This window comes from Triturus cristatus, chromosome 3_1 (assembly GCF_964204655.1).
Source record: "Triturus cristatus chromosome 3_1, aTriCri1.1, whole genome shotgun sequence".
NCBI classification, from domain to species: domain Eukaryota; kingdom Metazoa; phylum Chordata; class Amphibia; order Caudata; family Salamandridae; genus Triturus; species Triturus cristatus.
Genome location: NC_140583.1, coordinates 948,892,557 through 948,912,207, shown reverse-complemented (window position 1 = coordinate 948,912,207; position 19,651 = coordinate 948,892,557). Strand labels below are relative to the sequence as shown.

General features: G+C 45.4%; 1 protein-coding gene across 4 annotated transcripts in view; it reads right to left on the bottom strand.

Annotated features, from left to right (window-relative positions):
• The window catches only part of PRPF40A (pre-mRNA processing factor 40A), an 827,412-nt gene that overhangs the window by 683,805 nt on the left and 123,956 nt on the right, over positions 1 to 19,651 (bottom strand). For all 4 annotated transcript variants that reach the window (XM_085645530.1, XM_085645532.1, XM_085645531.1 and 1 more), the window contains exon 9: positions 14,959 to 15,079. In XM_085645530.1, coding sequence (XP_085501656.1) covers positions 14,959 to 15,079 — 121 coding nt within the window. The remainder of the gene's footprint in view (positions 1 to 14,958; positions 15,080 to 19,651) is intronic.

Sequence of the window (19,651 nt, the reverse complement as noted above, 5' to 3'; positions counted from 1 at the left end):
GAATGGACTACGACACTGTAGGGGTACAGGGCTCATGCACCTGGATCCTCACTACTGGTATAGTGCGCCCAGCTAGACGGGTGGCTGAACTATGCCAGGGCAGTGGGTTGTAGGAATGGCACACAGGGATGTGTGCCAGGTCGTCTCTTCACTTTGTTCTGCACCAAAACACGCAGCCTGCAAAGGCAGTGTGTGTGTCTAAAGGTACAGGGCCTCCAAGGGTGGCACAATAAGTGCTGCAGCCCTTAGAGGCCTTCCCTGTAGTACCATTTACAAGACACTGACCTGTGGCCATTTAAACATGCTTTATGGGTCAGTTCTCTAAGATATCCAGCTTTATTGTTTGGCATTTCAACTGAAAAACCTAGAGGATGCTGATGTCTTGCCCCTATGAGAACTGTGTGGGGATATTTTAAAATGTAAGGCTGGAATGAAGGTTTCCTCCATCTGGAACCCCCAAATACAACAAGAAAGTAAGACTGAAATGTGTGAGATCGGCTGCGCACCGTGCGCGCACAGTGAGCACGCGGTGCGCTTCGCGCACCGCGTGCCCACTTTACGCAGTTAGTGCCGTGCACGCAGGGTGGGCACGCACGTTACGCTGGATGGGCCATGTACGCACAGTGCGCTTCGCGCACCGTGCGCGCATGGAGGACATATTATGCGCTTCGTTGTGAAAGGTATTGTTTGTTTTTTTGTGGTGTAATGGAATAAATATATGCCATGCACAAACGGCGCACTTCGGGCACCATTTGCACATGGGGTGTGGAGAATATGGATATTTTTTTTTTTTTAAGTTTTTTTACCGTACGCGTACGGTAAGCGTAATCGGCGATTTTTCGAAAAAAAATAAAATTGCATTTTTGCCCTTGGGGGTTCTTTGAGGACACCTCCATCAAGGCTAGGTGGTTTGGAGCAGTCTAAACAGCCCCTTTATATGTTTTTTGCCTTTGTTTTCCTTCCACCCCCTCAGAGTGCGAGATAGAAAATGGCGGCCGCCGCTTCCTGGTTTCGACCGATTCGAATGTTTACTAAGATCTAACAGCCAATCAGAATCGCGCTCGCGCACGTCACCGTACGCGTACGGTAAGCGCACCGTAAGCTGGCTCAGATATATATATTGATTTAAAGGCTATTTTCTCAGAATCTACTGAACGGATTTACACCAAACCTACAAAAGGCACTTCCTTGACCTGTAGACTACCTCTCTGCCAAATTTCAAGGAACTCTGTTCAGCCGTTCGGGCTGTAGCTGTGTCTAAAGGTCCTATGGAAAAATGCATGGTAAAAACACGTTTTGGGACCCCCCTTTTATCTCAGCCCCCGCTTGACGAATCCCCCCCGAGACTTTCAGGGTAGGAGCGGAGCATAGCGCCCCACCTATTTTGAAAATTTCGCGAGGATTCGTCGACCGGCGCCAAAGTTATTCCAAATAGAATGTTGCGGATTTCCTATGGAAACGTGGTCCTAACTATAACTATCTACTGCTGACCGCCAGTATTATATATATATATATATATATATATATATATATATATATATATATATACATATATATATATACATACACACACACAAAGTCTTCTAATGGAAGGACTCGCACTCGGAAGGATAAATCAAAGTTTATTGCTCACTCGGAACGCGTTTCGTCAGTAAAACTGACTTGATCACACGAAGTGCAAGTAGGAATGGGAGGTATTTATCAGGCTAAAGACACAAACAACAGACAAAATGTTTACCAAGTGGTGTCTGTGACTATGGCGGCCATTATTGAAGGTCTAAATGCGATGTCAAAAGATATAAAACTGCCATGGTAAATGTTTACATGCATACAGAGATTATTTTGTACAGAGCATATCAAACAAAATACATTCTACAAATAGTGTGTCAATGTTGTAAAAAAGTGGGTTGATACCGGCAATGCGTAATTGGCATAGTGCTACGCTTCATTGAATTTCTTCACATAGTGTGTCTTCGATACGTGATGGTTGAAAAAACATGTTTATGCTAGACAAGGTGCTCGTCCAAGACCACATGCCCAGTAGTGAATCTACACCCTACAATTAATGGGTAATAACATGTGTCGAAGTTGGAAAGAACATCATCCAATCAAGAAAGAGGGGAGCTAGAAGAGATAGTCATCCATTCTTCTTCCATAGCTTATGTCATAGATCAAAAGGGGAATGGATCACTTGTAACTAGAAGTAGGGGTTCTTAAATCTTAGTTTGAAACTTTAACACCTAAATAGGTGTTATGAGAACCCTCAATAGCGTATTTTAGGGTGGTATGGGCGGTTTATCTTGATTCTCCGCCTTCAGAATACGAGTCAGCATTATCATTGGGTCTCTTGTTTTCCATGCTGCCTCCACCTGGAGGGAACCACTGCTTCTTAGTAGTGATCAGTAATCTTGGTGCAAAAGTGATAATAGTGAAGTTAAAAGTGTCATGCCCACACTGCCCTCAAGGAGTAAAATTTAATCTGGTGGGTGTGTGGGGAGACTATTAAAAATAGTGGTGCTGTAGGTTAGATTATGTAACCAGAGCACTTCAGGTGTCCATATCAAAAGGTCGACATGTTTCTGCCCATCTGGTGCCCCAGGAGGGGGTCGTGGGGCATTCTTCAGGACCTATTCGTAGTGAGAGCTGGTGATGCCCAGTTCTAAAAGTTGAAATATGACTGTCTTCATAAATATGATAGCTAGCAATGTCTCAAGATTATTGTTACCTATAAAGAAATGAGTGAAAATAATAAGAGACAATCAATGATACGAGCACCATATTTGGTGTTTGCTGGATTTTGAAAATTAGGTGAAGAAGATTAATGGATAAACAAAAAATGGCAATTCTTTGTGATACTGTAGAGCAACATATATAATGGCAAATCTCTGATATACTCTGTAAGGAAAAAGCCCTGGAGATACATATCTATTGGTACGGTACGTAGATCATAATGTCAGGCATATTCTTCGATATGTTTCCCTTGGTCTGTAAACTATTTGGTTTAATTAAAGCAATATTCCAAATAACGGAAATAGTGCAGAGCTTTGCGCTAACTCGTCAACAAAACAGTTCAATAAGGAAGATCATTCTGTAATTTGGGCGATGTTTGCAATTAGTATACTTCATGATTGTATAAACATTTGAACTCAATGCGAACCGCAAGCAAAACAAGGGTAGGACGGATTACCTTGAAACGTGTCCGTATTTCGGCTTTGCCTTACCAGCATTGGCGTCTCGCCTATATTGATAGAAAAACGGGGGAAGGGGAAGGAAGGATGAGGAAGGGGAGGTAGGGAAGGAAAAAGGGAGACAAGGGCATGGGAAATTACGAATACCGTTACATTGTTGTTCGTGAAAGCGGCTTCTTGATCTTCAGGAGGATTGTCCTTCCGTACCTCCTTAGCGGGCTGAGCACGACTTGTGCTGACGCTGGCTTGCAGGACTCGTGGTGAACGAGATCCCGTGTCTTGCCGATTTTTACTCTGTGTGTAAAAACTGACAAAGGACTTCGGAATTGTTCGTAAAAAGTGTTCAATAAAGTGCAACTGACATAATTTCTTGTCGGTTGAAAAGGGTAAAGCCACTATACATGGTTGAAATAGAACAAAAAAATATTTGAGGGTAAAATACGTGAGATGCCGATGTGGCCTTTAAATATATATGTTCCATTCTGGAAAAAAGGGGAGTAAAGAGCGAGTCAGAGAAAACACTTTTTGGCGTATAAATCAGATTGCAGCAACTGGTCAGCAACTCGCCGTATGGAATACTCCATTTGAGGGGCTCTGGGTGGCTGCTGAGTGCGTGAAGAAGAGTATTTCCCGCTGTGGTTTTGCGAAACAAGCTGGTTTGTAGTGTATCACCTTGAGGTTTGATCAGTAAGTCTAAGAATTCAATTGAGTATTTGCTAATGTTACTAGTAAGAGTAATGTTACGATCATTGATAGTTTCTCTATAAAAACCGTTGCCATTTATTCGGTATCAGTCCAAATTACGAAGAGGTCGTCGATGTATCGCAACCAAATCTTGACTTTATAGAAAAAAGGGAGGAGAGTGATGTCATTTCTGATGTCCTCCTCCCATTTCCCCATAAAAAGGTTAGCAAAACTTGGGGCAAAACAAGTCCCCATTGCTGTACCCAGGGTCTGTTTGTAAATAATTCCATCGAACATAAAAATGTTGTTAGTAAGACACAAGTGCATCATTTCTAACACCATATTGGTGTGTTCAAGGAATTCTCTTAGTTTTTTGCTGAGATGGTGTTTGCATGCTTGTATGCCTTGTGTATGGTTTATAATAGTATACAAGGAATTGACATCCAGTGTCAACATGAGATCAGTAGATTTCCATTTAATATTTCTGAGTTTCATCAAAAAGTCTTTGGTATCTTTGACATATGAGGGGAGTTCAATAACATGTTCACGCAAAAAATGGTCAACATATTTCGATACATTTTCTAGTGTGCTCCCGATAGATGACCCAATCGGCCTCCCTGGTGGTATTGTTGTGTTCTTATGAACTTTGGGTAGAAGATATAAGATGGGTAATTTGGGATAGTCACGTTTCAGATAGCAGTATTCTTCCCATGTAATGTACCCTTTCTCTTCCCAAAGTTTAAGTTTCGCCCAAGTATCGAAAATACTGGCATTGTACATGTCGGTGTTAGTCTGCATGTAAAAATTAGTATCACTTAGTTGCCTATGTGCTTCCTCCATGTACATGTGTTTGGCCCACAAAACAATGTTGCCCCCCTTATCGGCAGGACGTACTACGATATTGGGATCAATAGCTAGTGATAGTAAACATTTCTTTTGTTCAATAGATAGATTGAACTGTATGTTTTTTGTTTTGTTGGTTTGATGTTTAAGTTTCAATAAAGATTGTGTAACCATGTCGTGGAATGTGTCCATGTTGTCGTGGGGAAGATTCGGGTAAAAAATGGACCGGGGTTTACATTTAGTGGATGCAGCCGAGTCAGTAGGAATATCCAACTCTACTGTATCTCCAGAAATGGTGTTCTGTGTCTCATTATCCATTGCTAGAACATGCATATCCCGTAAAATATCTGCATCAGCAATATTCAAATTGTTTATCACTTAAATTGATGAGTTTTATTTACCATGTCCGGATCCATTACTTCCCGTTTCTTGTGCCACGTGTCTTGTTTCCAATGGACTCTTTTGTGTTTGTTTGATTCCCTTTGTTTTCTTCTTTCGCGTCTTTGTTTACTCCTCCCCTCCCTCTTCCTCTTCCACGGCCTCTGCCTCGTGGTGTTCTTCCTCTTCTCGGTGGTGACTGTGTATTCGATCTCGGTACTTGTCAGCCTTTCCGTAAGACCCGGAACTCGTCTAAAAAAGTGGTAGTTCTTGTTGAAGTTGGTCTTTCTAATGATGAACTGGCAGTGGAGACTGTGATGTCTGTGTCTGATCCACTGGCTTCTGGAATTGAGGAATTAACTTATTTTTCCAATGATTGTATTGTTTTTACCCGAATCTTCCCTACGACAACATAGACACATTCCACGACATGGTTACACAATCTTTATTGAAACTTAAACATCAAACCAACAAAACAAAAAACATACAGTTCAATCTATCTATTGAACAAAAGAAATTTTTACTATCACTAGCTATTGATCCCAATATCGTAGTACGCCCCGCCGATAAGGGGGGCAACATTGTTTTGTGGGCCAAACACATTTACATGGAGGAAGCACATAGGCAACTAAGTGATACTAATTTTTACATGCAGACTGACACCGACATGTACAATGCCAGTATTTTCGATACTTGGGCGAAACTTAAACTTTGGGAAGAGAAAGGGTACATTACATGGGAAGAATACTGCTATCTGAAACGTGACTATCCCAAATTACCCATCTTATATCTTCTACCCAAAGTTCATAAGAACACAACAATACCACCAGGGAGGCCGATTGTGTCATCTATCGGGAGCACACTAGAAAATGTATCGAAATATGTTGACCATTTTTTGCGTGAACATGTTATAGAACTCCCCTCATATGTCAAAGATACCAAAGACTTTTTGATGAAACTCAGAAATATTAAATGGAAATCTACTGATCTCATGTTGACACTGGATGTCAATTCCTTGTATACTATTATAAACCATACACAAGGCATACAAGCATGCAAACACTATCTCAGCAAAAAACTAATAGAATTCCTTGAACACACCAATATGGTGTTGGAAATAATGCACTTGTGTCTTACTAACAACATTTTTATGTTCGATGGAATTATTTACAAACAGACCCTGGGTACAGCAATGGGGACTTGTTTTGCCCCAAGTTTTGCTAACCTTTTTATGGGGAAATGGGAGGAGGACATCAGAAATGACATCACTCTCCTCCCTTTTTTCTATAAAGTCAAGATTTGGTTGCGATACATCGACGACCTCTTCGTAATTTGGACTGATACCGAACAAATGGCACCGGTTTTTATAGAGAATCTATCAATGATCGTAACATTACTCTTACTAGTAACATTAGCAAATACTCAATTGAATTCTTAGTCTTACTGATCAAACCTCAAGGTGATACACTACAAACAAGCTTGTTTCGCAAAACCACAGCGGGAAATACTCTTCTTCACGCACTCAGCAGCCACCCAGAGCCCCTCAAATGGAGTATTCCATACGGCGAGTTGCTGAGAGCTAGAAGAAATTGTAGTACCAACAGTGCATTCCACATTGAGAAAGAAGCAATGATCAAGAGATTCAGGGATAGAGGTTATTGTGAGAAAGTGGCTCTGTATATACTGTTCCCTAATGGGTACAGGGTGTACAGAGTCCACAGTCCCCCAGAGGCTGATAGAGGTCAAAGTTAGGTATGACCTTACTCTCAAAAGTGGTATCTTGGTCGAGCAGTAAGGCAGTACCTGAGGACAGTGTAAAGCATTTATTGTACACACTCAGTCAGCAAATGGTTTCACACACTCAATAACTGAACTCTAGGCCAATGGTTTATAAATATAAAATATATGCTTGTTTTATTTTTAGAACCACAAAGGGAATAAAAATATACTTTTCTCAGAATGAGAGATTGAATATAAATACTTTTGCAATAAGCAATGGATTTTTGTAAACAGTCACAGTTGGTTGCAATAAACAATCCTATTTCCTAAACATAACAATGCATTGAGCTCAATGGTAAATTCAGGTTATCTTGTAATAAATTACTTTTCAGATTACTTTTGGAATTCCAGGTCTGGCTCCTAGAACCAGCCTGGGGTCAGTATTCAGAATCAAGTGATGAAAGTCGACTTAATAACTGTAATGATTTTTAAATAATATTTAGCTATTTCAAAAGTTAGCACTTAGAAAATATTTCACAGAAAACATTCAATGGATCTCTATGGCAAGAAATTCAAATTGCAGGTAGAGTACTTTATCGTTACTTTAATAATCCAGGACTGGGTGCCTAGACCCAGGACTGGGGTCCTTATCAAAAGCAGGTAAGTAATTTCGTTTGCAGAAATGGTACGATTTTAAAAGAATATTTCAAATTTGCAAAAGTAGACACTTAGAAGAAATTTCACAGAAAAGCAGACAATGGTTTCCTATGGGAGAAAAATGAGTTAGAAGTAAGTATAGTTGTGAACACTTTTCAGAGTCAGGGCTGGGCACCAAGATCCAGCACTGGGAGCTCACCTAGGAGCAGGTGAGTAAATTCGTTTTTGTCACTTGGCTGATTTTTGGTGAATTTTTGCAGTTTTGAAAAGTTCACACTTAAAAGATTTTTGAAGAAAAAGTCAGTCAATGTTACCCTATGAGGAAAACGAAGTTAGCGGTTTAAGGGTAAGTACTCGACTGGTAGTGTTGAAATTCCGGGCATGGACTCAGGGGTCCCCCAGTGTCAGGTAGGGACAGTTGGTTCACCCTCAGCGGTTTCAGGACGTCCGGGTGCAGAGAGAGTTGGGCCCAATGTTATCCTATGAGGGATAGGGGGGCCTTGGTTGGTGGCTGCTGTCTGGCAAGCCACGCGGCTGTGGGAGCTGGGCTCCTGGTCACTTACTCAGGGCAAGTGGGGAAGTAGGTTAGTGTAGAGAGGGCACTGCCAGGGCCACTCGGGCGGCTGGGTGCAGGGTGCTTTTGAGCCTTAGGGCGCTCAATGGAAATCAATGGGAATGTTCCGGTTTGGAAAGAGGCTGCAGGCTCGGGGACGAGGACGTTTCAGGTGCCACCACCACTTCGAGAGGTACGTTGGGTAGTTGTAGGTTAGGTGGGTGCCCCGGGATTGGGCACAGGGGGTCGCAGGGCGCCGGGTGCAGGGGTGCCTTTTGACGTCGGGAATCTTACCCTCTGGTTGATCGCGGCTGGGGTGGCACTTGGTTCTGAGGCTGCAGGCTTCTTCCGGGATGTCGAGGGGGGTCCTTGGGTGCCGGACTCTGGGTCACAGTCGCCGTGGGGTCGTCCTCTGGGTCTTTGTCCACTCCGGCACTGGCCAGGCTTGGCTGGTGCAGAGTGTGTTGGGTCCGCGGTCCCGGGCTGGTGCCAGGGATAGCAAATGGGTTTCTTGAGTAGAGCCTCTACTCGTGGGAGTCCCAGGGGCTTTAGAGTTCAAAGGTAGCCAGGTCCTCCGGGGTTTTTGAGGTTGCTGGCCACAAGAGATGCCGCGCTGAAGCAGGAGCAGGTTCGAGGGTCGACAGGCCGGTAGGGCTGGGGCCAACGCAGTTGGTGTCTTCCTCTTTTTAGCAGCTGCAGGGCAGGTCTTTGTTCTTCTTGCTCTTCTTGTAGTTTCGAATCTGGGATCTGGGGAAGGAAGGTTCAGGGGGCCCCTAAATACTAGATTTAGGGGCGTTACAGGTAGGTGAAGGCCAGGGACCAATGGGTCCTTGTCCTGGGGTGGGTACACCCCCTATCCTGCCTCTCTTCTGTGGGAGGGGGGCAGTAGCCTAATCCTGATAGGGTAGGGCCTCCCATCTTCAAGATGGCGAGAGCCCGGAGATGTGCTTCACCTCGCCTCCCCCACCTGAGGGGTGGGGTGGGCAGGCTGGCACATCCCCTGTCCTTGTATGGGGTTTCCGGCCAAGCTTCCTGCCAGAGTGGGGGGTTGCAGTGGCCTGGGGAAACTCCAACTGGCGGCATGCCTTTGAAGCTTCCCTTTGCTCATCCTGGGGGAGGAGATTTCTCACCTCACCCAGGATGTGCATTGTTGCAGGCCCGGGAGAGCAGGGGCTCTCCCACCCAGGGGTCCAGCAACGTGTCTGCTGTGTGGCAGCCTGGGCAGCCTCAGAGCAGACGTGGATTGTATTGTAGGTTAGCTGTAAGGGGGCATCTCTAAGATGCCCTCTGGGTGCTTAGTACATTAAATCCCACACTGGCATCAGTGTGGGTTTAATGTGCTGAGAAGTTTGATACTAAACTTCCCAGTCTTCAGTGTTGCCATTATGGTGCTGTGGAGTTCGTGTTTGACGAGCTCTCAGCACCATGTACTTGTAAAAGGCAGCACTGTACTTACAGTGCCCAGGAATGGACCTGGGTACTGTAGGGGCACAGGGCTCCTGCTCCTGTGCCCACACCATAGGCATAAGGCACCCAGCCAGAGGGGTGGCTGACATATGCCTTGGCAGTGTAGGTGATGGGCATGGCACACAGATGTGTGCCATGTCGACTCTCTGTTTTGTTCTGCACCCAGACACTCAGCCTGCAAGGGCAGTGTGTGTGTGTTAGGGTACAGGGCCTCTAAGGGTGGCACAATGAGTGCTGCAGCCCTTAGAGGCCTTCCCTGGTCACAAGGCCCTGGGTACCTAGGGTACCATTTACCAGGGGCTGACATGTGGCCAGGGTTTGCCAATTGGGAGTTTGTGTGTTTTAAGGAAGGAACATAGGCCCTGGGCACCTGATTGGCAGGAGCCCAGGGCACATCAAGGAAAAGTGCATCAGCTATTAGGCAAAAAAAAAAAGGGGGGGGTTACTGCAACAGAAACCCACTTTCTCACAGTTATCCCATGTGGGTTCTCCAAAAAGCAATCACAAAGGTCAATTCTATCGACCATGCTCAAACCCTATCCACTGATACTGCCACTACTGATAACATCTCAGAGGGCAGCAACAGAGTTATACTCACTTTTAGTGGCAACTCTGGACAAATACACAAAATATTGACAAGTAATTGGAAAATTTTGAAGAGTGATCCCATTATTGGTCACACATTTGAAAACAGACCTAGAATAACATACAGGAAAGGTCGCAGTTTAAAAGATCTTTTGGTGCACAATGACGTTACACCTAGAACCAATATAAATGTACATAACCTCACAGGTTTCTATCCCTGCGGCCATTGTAAAGCCTGTCTCAATAGTCACATGACTAGAACTGTGAATATTCCGGGACAAACTACACCAAAAACGATTAACCAATTTTTAACTTGTAGTACTTCTTTTTGTGTGTATGTATTGATTTGCCCATGCAAGCTTTGGTACGTTGGCAGCACCACATGTATGGCTAAGAAAAGAGTATTGGAAGATATGCGTGCTATCAATAAGAAAGACAGTAATTATCCCATTGCAAGACATTTTGACCTTTTCCACCTATCCAACAGTTCTTTGTTAAGTTACTTTGTCCTTGAGCAAGTCCATCTTGGTCCAAGGGGTGGGAACAGAACTTTATTACTTCGCAAACATGAATCCAAATGGATAATTGTCCTTGAGACCAAGTTCCCCAAAGGCCATAATCTGGACGAGGAACTCAGCGTACATTTACATGACTGATGTTATTGGTTTTTGTTTGTGTTTTGTTTCTATCCGTACCTTCTACAATTGTTCTGCGTAACTGTATACGTATTGCCATTCTTTGCTATACATATCCTGTTGCTGGTTGTTAAAGTAAAATTGTATTTTTTTATCCAATGATAATACTATGAAGAAATAGTATAACCATGTGTATTTTTAACCATGTTTCTACATCACTTTGTTCTTCTCTTTCTGCACAGGAGGAAAGGAAGGGTCGCCATTTCATCGGACTATTTTTCATCCGTACCGGTTACCCTACCCTTTTCTTCATGGTTTTGTGGGCACAGATAAGAAAATATATCTTTTCTTTATTCCTGTTTTAGATTTGAATTCAATATCATTTTGGGCACTTTTGTAATGGAATGGAGATCGTAGTGTGTTGTTTGATTTCAGAATATGTATGATTCTGCAGGCATTGACTCAACATTGTAGCACTTTACTTTGCACTATGCTTTGAGACTATGGCTTCCTCTCACCGTTTGTCTACCTGCGTACCAGTTGCACAAACATGAGGGCACTATGCCGACTCCAGATACGTGCTACAGTCATATTTGTACGTAGATTCTGCTTAATATGTGTTCCTGTCTGCCATCTGAGACAATGTTGATGGTATTAGAACAGCATTACGGGTTTTATATATTGCAATACCAGGTGTTTTCCTGTTCGTTACTGTGTTGACATACTATTCATGTATTCTTTCCAACTTCGACACATGTTATTACCCGTTAATTGTAGGGTGTAGATTCACTACTGGGCATGTGGTCTTGGACGAGCACCTTGTCTAGCATAAACATGTTTTTTCAACCATCACGTATCGAAGACACACTATGTGAAGAAATTCAATGAAGCGTAGCACTATGCCAATTACGCATTGCCGTATCAGCCCACTTTTTTACAACATTGACACACTATTTGTAGAATGTATTTTGTTTGATATGCTCTGTACAAAATAATCTCTGTATGCATGTAAACATTTACCATGGCAGATTTTAGATCTTTTGACATCGCATTTAGACCTTCAATAATGGCCGCCATAGTCACAGACACCACTTGGTAAACATTTTGTCTGTTGTTTGTGTCTTTAGCCTGATAAATACCTCCCATTCCTACTTGCACTTCGTGTGATCAAGTCAGTTTTACTGACGAAACGCGTTACGAGTGAGCAATAAACTTTGATTTATCCTTCCGAGTGAGAGTCCTTCCATTAGAAGACTTTGTGTGCCTATTGATTACCGGGAGACCTGCTCGGTATCGACTCGCCACCTGCCTACGGGACAGGGATTTCAGAATTCTGGGTCATTTGTGGTGATATGTATATATATACATGCATTTATATTTATAAAGATATGCAGATGTATATATGTTTATGTATGTATATATACACATACATAAATGCATATATATATATACATATATGTGCGCGTAGAGAGGTAGAAGTAGAAAGGGAGGCAGAGAGGTAGAAGTAGAGAGGGAGGCAGAGAGGTAGAAGTAGATAGGGAGGCAGAGAGGTAGAAGTAGATAGGGAGGCAGAGAGGTAGAAGTAGATAGGGAGGCAGAGAGGGAGGGCAGAGAGGGAGGGCAGAGAGGGAGGGCAGAGAGGGAGGGCGAGAGGGAGGGCGAGAGGGAGGGCGAGAGGGAGGGCGAGAGGGAGGGCGAGAGGGAGGGCGAGAGGGAGGGCGAGAGGGAGGGCGAGAGGGAGGGCGAGAGGGAGGGCGAGAGGGAGGGCGAGAGGGAGGGCGAGAGGGAGGGCGAGAGGGAGGGCGAGAGGGAGGGCGAGAGGGAGGGCGAGAGGGAGGGCGAGAGGGAGGGAGGGCGAGAGGGAGGGAGGGCGAGAGGGAGGGAGGGCGAGAGGGAGGGAGGGCGAGAGGGAGGGAGGGCGAGAGGGAGGGAGGGCGAGAGGGAGGGAGGGCGAGAGGGAGGGAGGGCGAGAGGGAGGGAGGGCGAGAGGGAGGGAGGGCGAGAGGGAGGGAGGGCGAGAGGGAGGGAGGGCGAGAGGGAGGGAGGGCGAGAGGGAGGGAGGGCGAGAGGGAGGGAGGGCGAGAGGGAGGGAGGGCGAGAGGGAGGGAGGGCGAGAGGGAGGGAGGGCGAGAGGGAGGGCGAGAGGGAGGGCGAGAGGGAGGGCGAGAGGGAGGGCGAGAGGGAGGGCGAGAGGGAGGGCGAGAGGGAGGGCGAGAGGGAGGGCGAGAGGGAGGGCGAGAGGGAGGGCGAGAGGGAGGGCGAGAGGGAGGGCGAGAGGGAGGGCGAGAGGGAGGGCGAGAGGGAGGGCGAGAGGGAGGGCGAGAGGGAGGGCGAGAGGGAGGGCGAGAGGGAGGGCGAGAGGGAGGGCGAGAGGGAGGGCGAGAGGGAGGGCGAGAGGGAGGGCGAGAGGGAGGGCGAGAGGGAGGGCGAGAGGGAGGGCGAGAGGGAGGGCGAGAGGGAGGGCGAGAGGGAGGGCGAGAGGGAGGGCGAGAGGGAGGGCGAGAGGGAGGGCGAGAGGGAGGGCGAGAGGGAGGGCGAGAGGGAGGGCGAGAGGGAGGGCGAGAGGGAGGGCGAGAGGGAGGGCGAGAGGGAGGGCGAGAGGTAGCGCGAGAGGTAGCGCGAGAGGTAGCAGAGTGAGTAGCAGAGTGAGTAGCAGAGTGAGTAGCAGAGTGAGTAGCAGAGTGAGTAGCAGAGTGAGTAGCAGAGTGAGTAGCAGAGTGAGTAGCAGAGTGAGTAGCAGAGTGAGTAGCAGAGTGAGTAGCAGAGTGAGTAGCAGAGTGAGTAGCAGAGTGAGTAGCAGAGTGAGTAGCAGAGTGAGAGAGTAGTACAGTGTCACACACACTCACTCACATGAAACAGGGAAGAGCAGACTCAAAACCAAAGGTGGAGACTATCAACATCCAAGGACAGTCAGCAACAAGTAATATATGTGAGGCAAAAAGTAGGCACCTTCTGTGAACAGAGAATTTAAGTTACGGGAGAGTCAGCCAGACATAACAATGACAAACTTTCATACCTCACTAATATGCGGATGACATTTAAATTATCAGTCTCTGCACAAAGTAAATAAAAAATTTAAAAAACACCAAAACTGGGTAAAATCTGCAACAATGGCCAGCTTCTTTCTGTGTGCCCATTTCCCCCCCACCTGGTTCCGATTTGCACCAAACAGTGCTGGTATGCGCCTGTCGGCGTAAACTAACAATCAAGGCCTCCCTGCCAGTGTCTCAATCTATTTCAGGGAATAGAAATACTAGAACAAGATTGGTACTTGAGTTGAGGATGAGAGCACACCACGCCAATTTGCACCACAATTGCCGTCTCCACAAAATGCCATATCAGTGTTGTGTCATGCTTTATAGATGTGTGTACTGCGCATAGCGTTTAAGAGGCACCATTGCCGCAGATAAAAAAAATCATAACTTGCTGACTCGCCAGTCTGCGCGATTATTAATGCAACAAATCCTCTGCGCGACTGAGAAACATCTCCAAACCCTGCAAAAGCGTCACCCACTACCACTCGCACGAGCTTCCTGACGAAACCCCAGCCACAATTCCCGGAAACGCAGAAAACAAGCACTCCGAAAGCAAAAGAGGATCGCGCCGGAGCTTGACTTTATGGGGCCATGTGTTTGAAAGACATGGACCCGTAAAGATAAGAAACCTTTTGCGACCCACGGAAAGCAGGCAAGCCCGTCCAAGGTGGCCGTCTGAAAAAGCCAAAAGGGAGGCAACATGGAAAGCTCTTTTCCAATGACTGACCACGGTTTAGCATCAACGGTGACGCCAGCCAATGGAAAAGAGGGGCAGGGCTTAAAGCCCTTTACTGAAAGTCCTCAAAAACGTTAAATTTCGCCGAGCGAGCTGCGTTTGTGCGCAGCAACGCTAGGTGAGACCTAAAAAAAGACTGCAATGACCACCCATGATGGTGTCTTTGCAACATGGCATAAATAGGCAAAAAGCATAACATGCATGGAGAAGCAACACCCTAAAATGTTATTTCTCTGAACATTCGGTTTCTTACCTGGACTAATGATAGTCTTTCCTCCTTTTCCCTGTGAAAAACTCCTCTCATGAAACATTTAAATGAGCCAGTGTGTATTAATCCGCTAAAATTATCAGAGAGTTGAAGTTCCATTACAACGGTATAAGTGTGAGACAGGTTAGTGAATGATAAACGATTCCTGTAGAAGTGCATAAATAATAGTGTGAAATTCTTTTAACTTCTATCTTTCTAATAAATATTTACCTTCCAGGTCTTCAAGTTCCTTTGGTTTTGCCCAACGGGATTCTTTTGTCTGAGAGTTGTAATAGTAGGACTTCCCAGAATCAGACTTGAATTCTTTCCAAGGACATTTTGATAGCAATTGCTAAAATTAAAGAGAATTCAACATTAATTAAAATTAGCCACATTCTTAAAACGAAATCATTAATGCTCATAAATCAACCCAAACATTAAGATAACAGATCCAAGATGGGTAAAATATCTAGTGCTACTCCAGGACTCTGGGTAGCCTACAGTCCGCAAAGAAATGTAAAAACTTTAAAAGTGCTTCACAATGTTTGCACCATCTAATACAAGCACTGGTGCACCCCCGCCTTCTCTTGCACCGATGACAACTCTTAACAAGTCCTCCAGATATAAAGTATGTTAAGAGAATGCTGAAAATATGAAGTGTCTGGATATAGGAACAACAATCTCAATAAAGAGAACTTTATCCCACTTCTATGCCAGCCCCCTCCTTCTCTGTCTCTCGCACTTTTAAGTAAATTCCACATCAGAAAGAGTGGAAATAGAAGGACGATAATTTTAAAAAAAGTGTCAGGACGTCCATTACATTAAGCAAATGCATTCCTTTGGACTTCTTTAGATGAAGAGTGCATCAATCCAAGAATCACGAAGATCCTCGCATTTTTCACTTGCCACAATACAGATATATGAAGTGTGCATGTTCGTAATATACTACAAAGTCACCATACCTATGGGGAGACTATTGTTGCAAGGAGTAGCGATACTGGGAAAAGCGATAACCACCCATGGTATGATGGCTTTCAAGGATACTTTGTAAGCAACCCCCATGAGTCACAAAGTTGGTTAAAAGGAAAGTAATCATGAGTTCTATTGAAGTACAGTAGGATGGTATACTGATCATCAATGCAATCACTGCTTCCCACTAGAGCAAGTGGCAGACCAGTTCTTTGTTGTCTGGGGAACTGTAAATTCAGGTTACATTTTAGCAGCTCATGTCACGACCATCGTGGCAAAACAACTCGCCCTGCAGCTGTGCATCCCCCAAAAGCCTTGGAGGGCCTCCAGCACTCAGCCAAGCCGTCAGCATCTCCCTTGAAGTGAAGGAGCCACTTCCCTGCAACCTGCAGGCACCGACAGCAACATCCAGATAACCGTTCTGCTGACCACCGGGTCCACCGAGGCAGCAGTCGACCAGGAGGCTGTCACCTTGCTCCAGGAGGTCATATCCATTTCCTTACAAAGTATGAAGACGCAAGGAACTGCACTGCACCCGGGGCACTCAACCCCTAGCAGCAACCAAACGCTGTTTGCATTCCAATCTGGACTTCAATGCAGCCAAGACCTACCAGACGATGAGCGACATCAGCAAAGCAGAGGCCAGCACTGAGAGTGGCCCAGCTGTTTTGTTTTGTCCCCTTCTGCAGGTCTGATCGAGAATCTAGAGTGCCTACGACACGGGAACAGCCCACTAAAATCCTCTGCACCCAAGCTTCTCGGCCTGGGTCCATGAAAACCAACTTCTCCCCTTTGCTCCGAGAACCTCACAAATTGAGCCCCCGGAGTGCTCAGAATTGTCCCCAAGTACTCCCCTTCTTTACCTACAGTGTAGTGCACAAGGCTACCAGCATATTCAGCACCTCTGCACCCAGACACTCCAGGGCAGGTAACTGATTGATCTTGCAACCTTGGCCCCCTTGCACCTTAAGTCCTGAAGGAGACCCCAGAAAAAGAGTGCAAGTACCTTCATACAGTATAAGTTAATCTCAATAGGAAAGCATTTCTGAGTAAAACTGCATCTTTGTGACATTTTTACTTAACTGTAAAGACTGATCTCAAAAAGTATTTACTCAATTACGAAGTTCTTGGTGTTAAAATATATTTATAAAAATAAAGGTTATTTTTAGGTCTCGCCTAGCGACGCAGCGCATGCGCTGCACGCTTGCGAGACTATTGTCGTTGGTTTTGCTTTGGAAGTGGGGTGGAAGCTCCACCCATGCTTGTCATTGGCGCGCATCAGAAATGCTCGCCTTTGATTGGCAGGGAGGCATGTTTGTTCCATTCCTGCCTCCTGTTTGCTGTGGCTGCCCGGACAGGAGATGTGCACGTGCACGGCATCTCTTTTGCTCACGGCGGAGTCGACAAGGCTTGGCTTTTCTTGTCTGCTTGGACTTTCTTTGAATGAGGCTTCAGAAGCCTTTCTGGGATTACCTCATTTAACCCCTGGCTATCCAAGCCATCTGTTTATTTATTTAGGTTTAACTGCAGAAAGACTCGAATTACGGAGGCCTACCACAGCTTTGTGAAAAGCTTTAGGGTCTAAAATACAAATCAGCAGATGTTACGGAACCCAGAAAAGCAGCACCCTGCCGCCGAAACCAGTAGGATTAGGTTGGAAAGTATTCTGCAGCTCCCCAACCCAGCTTTGTTAACAAAAGAGCACTGAAATTTCTTTTTGAAAGCTTTCCAGTACAGCAATGTAACTTTCAACCAAGAAGATTTGGTGTACACGTGCCAGAGTAAATACAACGTGCACGAAGTCGTGTTTTTATGGCGATTTAGTAACATCTTCTGGCAGCTTATCGATTTAAAAGTGCAGAAAGTCAGCATTCTCAGTAATATTTTGTGTAATGTATACGCAGATTTCAGTTTGGTTCCAATTCTAATTAACTAGTATTCGGTAATTTTTTGACAGTTTTCGAAAATTTGGCGCTTTTTGTATTTTTGCGGAAATAATACAGTTACGGTCCTTTACAAGAAGAATTGTTGCTGATAATTTCGGAAATGTTTTTACTTTAAGAAGTTGCCAAACTTTAAACGATCAGGTTCATGTCTTTGCAGAGCTACACACTAACTATAAGCAGTCGTGGTGCGGGACTACAGCTGTGGCATGTGGGTGACACCGGAGTCACTCTATCCCACCCACCCGCACAGTTCTGCTGGAGACGTTCTAGCCATTAAGGCGTCTCTCTATTTTACCTTTCTGTAGTCTGGTAGACGCTCTCTCTTGTTTGTATACGCCTCCCCTCTATTGCTTCCGCTGCCAGTCTACCCTCCTTGATTTGCTCTTCCGGTGCCGTGCACTGTGGGAGCAGTCATGGCGTCGCGTGCACTCTGGTGCGGTGTCCGTAGAGAGTGCGCCCTCCGCGTGCCACCGGCCACCGCTTTCATCAGAGGCTCCGCGCTCTTCTGGCCCACCAAGCCCCGCAGAGAGGCCTCCTCCGCCAGCCTGTGCTGGGTCCGAACCCCTCTCAGTCCAGTTGAGGCCCGGGGATGGGGGTCACCCACTGTGGAAGGAGAGGTCAATGACAGGAGAGGTGCTTGCTGGTGCGTGTGAAACACGGGAGGGAGAAGGAGATGGTGGCTCTTCAGCATGGGATGCAGAACGAGGATTGCTGCGGTCTTAGCCTAACCTTAAGAGGATACAGCAGTATGAGCCTGGGTTACTAGTGTAGTTGAGTGAATGAACCTGCCAATGAACCAAGTGGTTGCAACAGCATGCCATGGTTGATGCAGTAATTCAACCACTCCTGCCTGTTTGGACTATAACATGTTGATTTATGGGACTTGTAGTTTTGCCTTTAATATTGAAAGTGTGGTTTGAGGAATACCACGTTGCGAAGTACTCTGTTGTCCAAAATGGAAGGACATGTAAGTAGTATCACATGTGCCGTGGTGCCACTTTTCAGCTTCTAGTCAGGTGGAGGTTACTAGGTAGTAGTAGGGGCACTAGGAGACATGCTGCAGTGGGTAGGGAGGCCTGGCTTCCTAAACCGGCGAAGTCTCACACATTTAGCATTCTAAAGATAATGATACTGAAAGTTCGCCGACTAGGTCAGTGTCATCCAGGTCAGGCAGTGGGAATACTGCAAGTGATTCTTTGGAACCTGGTATTCCAGAAAGAGCAGACTGCATGAGATGGGTGTGTCGCTCTTGTTTTCTTACCAGTTGTTATATTGCATGTCTTTTTTTTTTTTTCGGAACCACAATTGCCGAAAGTTTCCAGACTTATTGGTGTATTACATTCTGTTCAGGCTGCTGTCTGGTATTGAGGGTTTACAAAAAAGAAGAGGGCCCCTTGGAGCCAAAATACGCAGGCAGAAGCAGGGGAAAAGTAAAACACAACAAAACCAAAATCCCTGACTACTGGATAGACAATACGTGTACAACTCCTGTATATTGTGAAGCGCTATATGTCGCAACTGTGCCTTGTGATTCAAACATTGCTCATACCGCTATGATTATCTGAAAAGACACACAATTTATTACAAAATTTGTTTTCATTAATATAATTAATGTATGGAGCGGAGCTTTCACTTTAGCGGCCGCACTTGTTTAATTGATTTGCTGCGCGGGCTGAAAGGGTGCATTTCTACTCACTAATCTAACAAGCATTTGCAATAGGTCTCGCATTTACGCGAGTTTAAGCTATTGACATTGCAAATAATGCCTTTTATTTTTGTTTTCGTTTTTAAAACATAAATAAAAGGCATGGACACTTACAATGCCAATAGCTTTAACTCGCGTAAATGCGAGACCTAATGCCAATAGCTTTAACTCGCGTAAATGCAAGACCTAATGCCAATAGCTTTAACTCGCGTGAATGCGAGACCTATTGCATTGCAAATGCTTGTTATAATTTGGTCCAGAGTTTCTTCTGGAGTGTGTGACAAGTGTAGGAAAGGGGGCCATC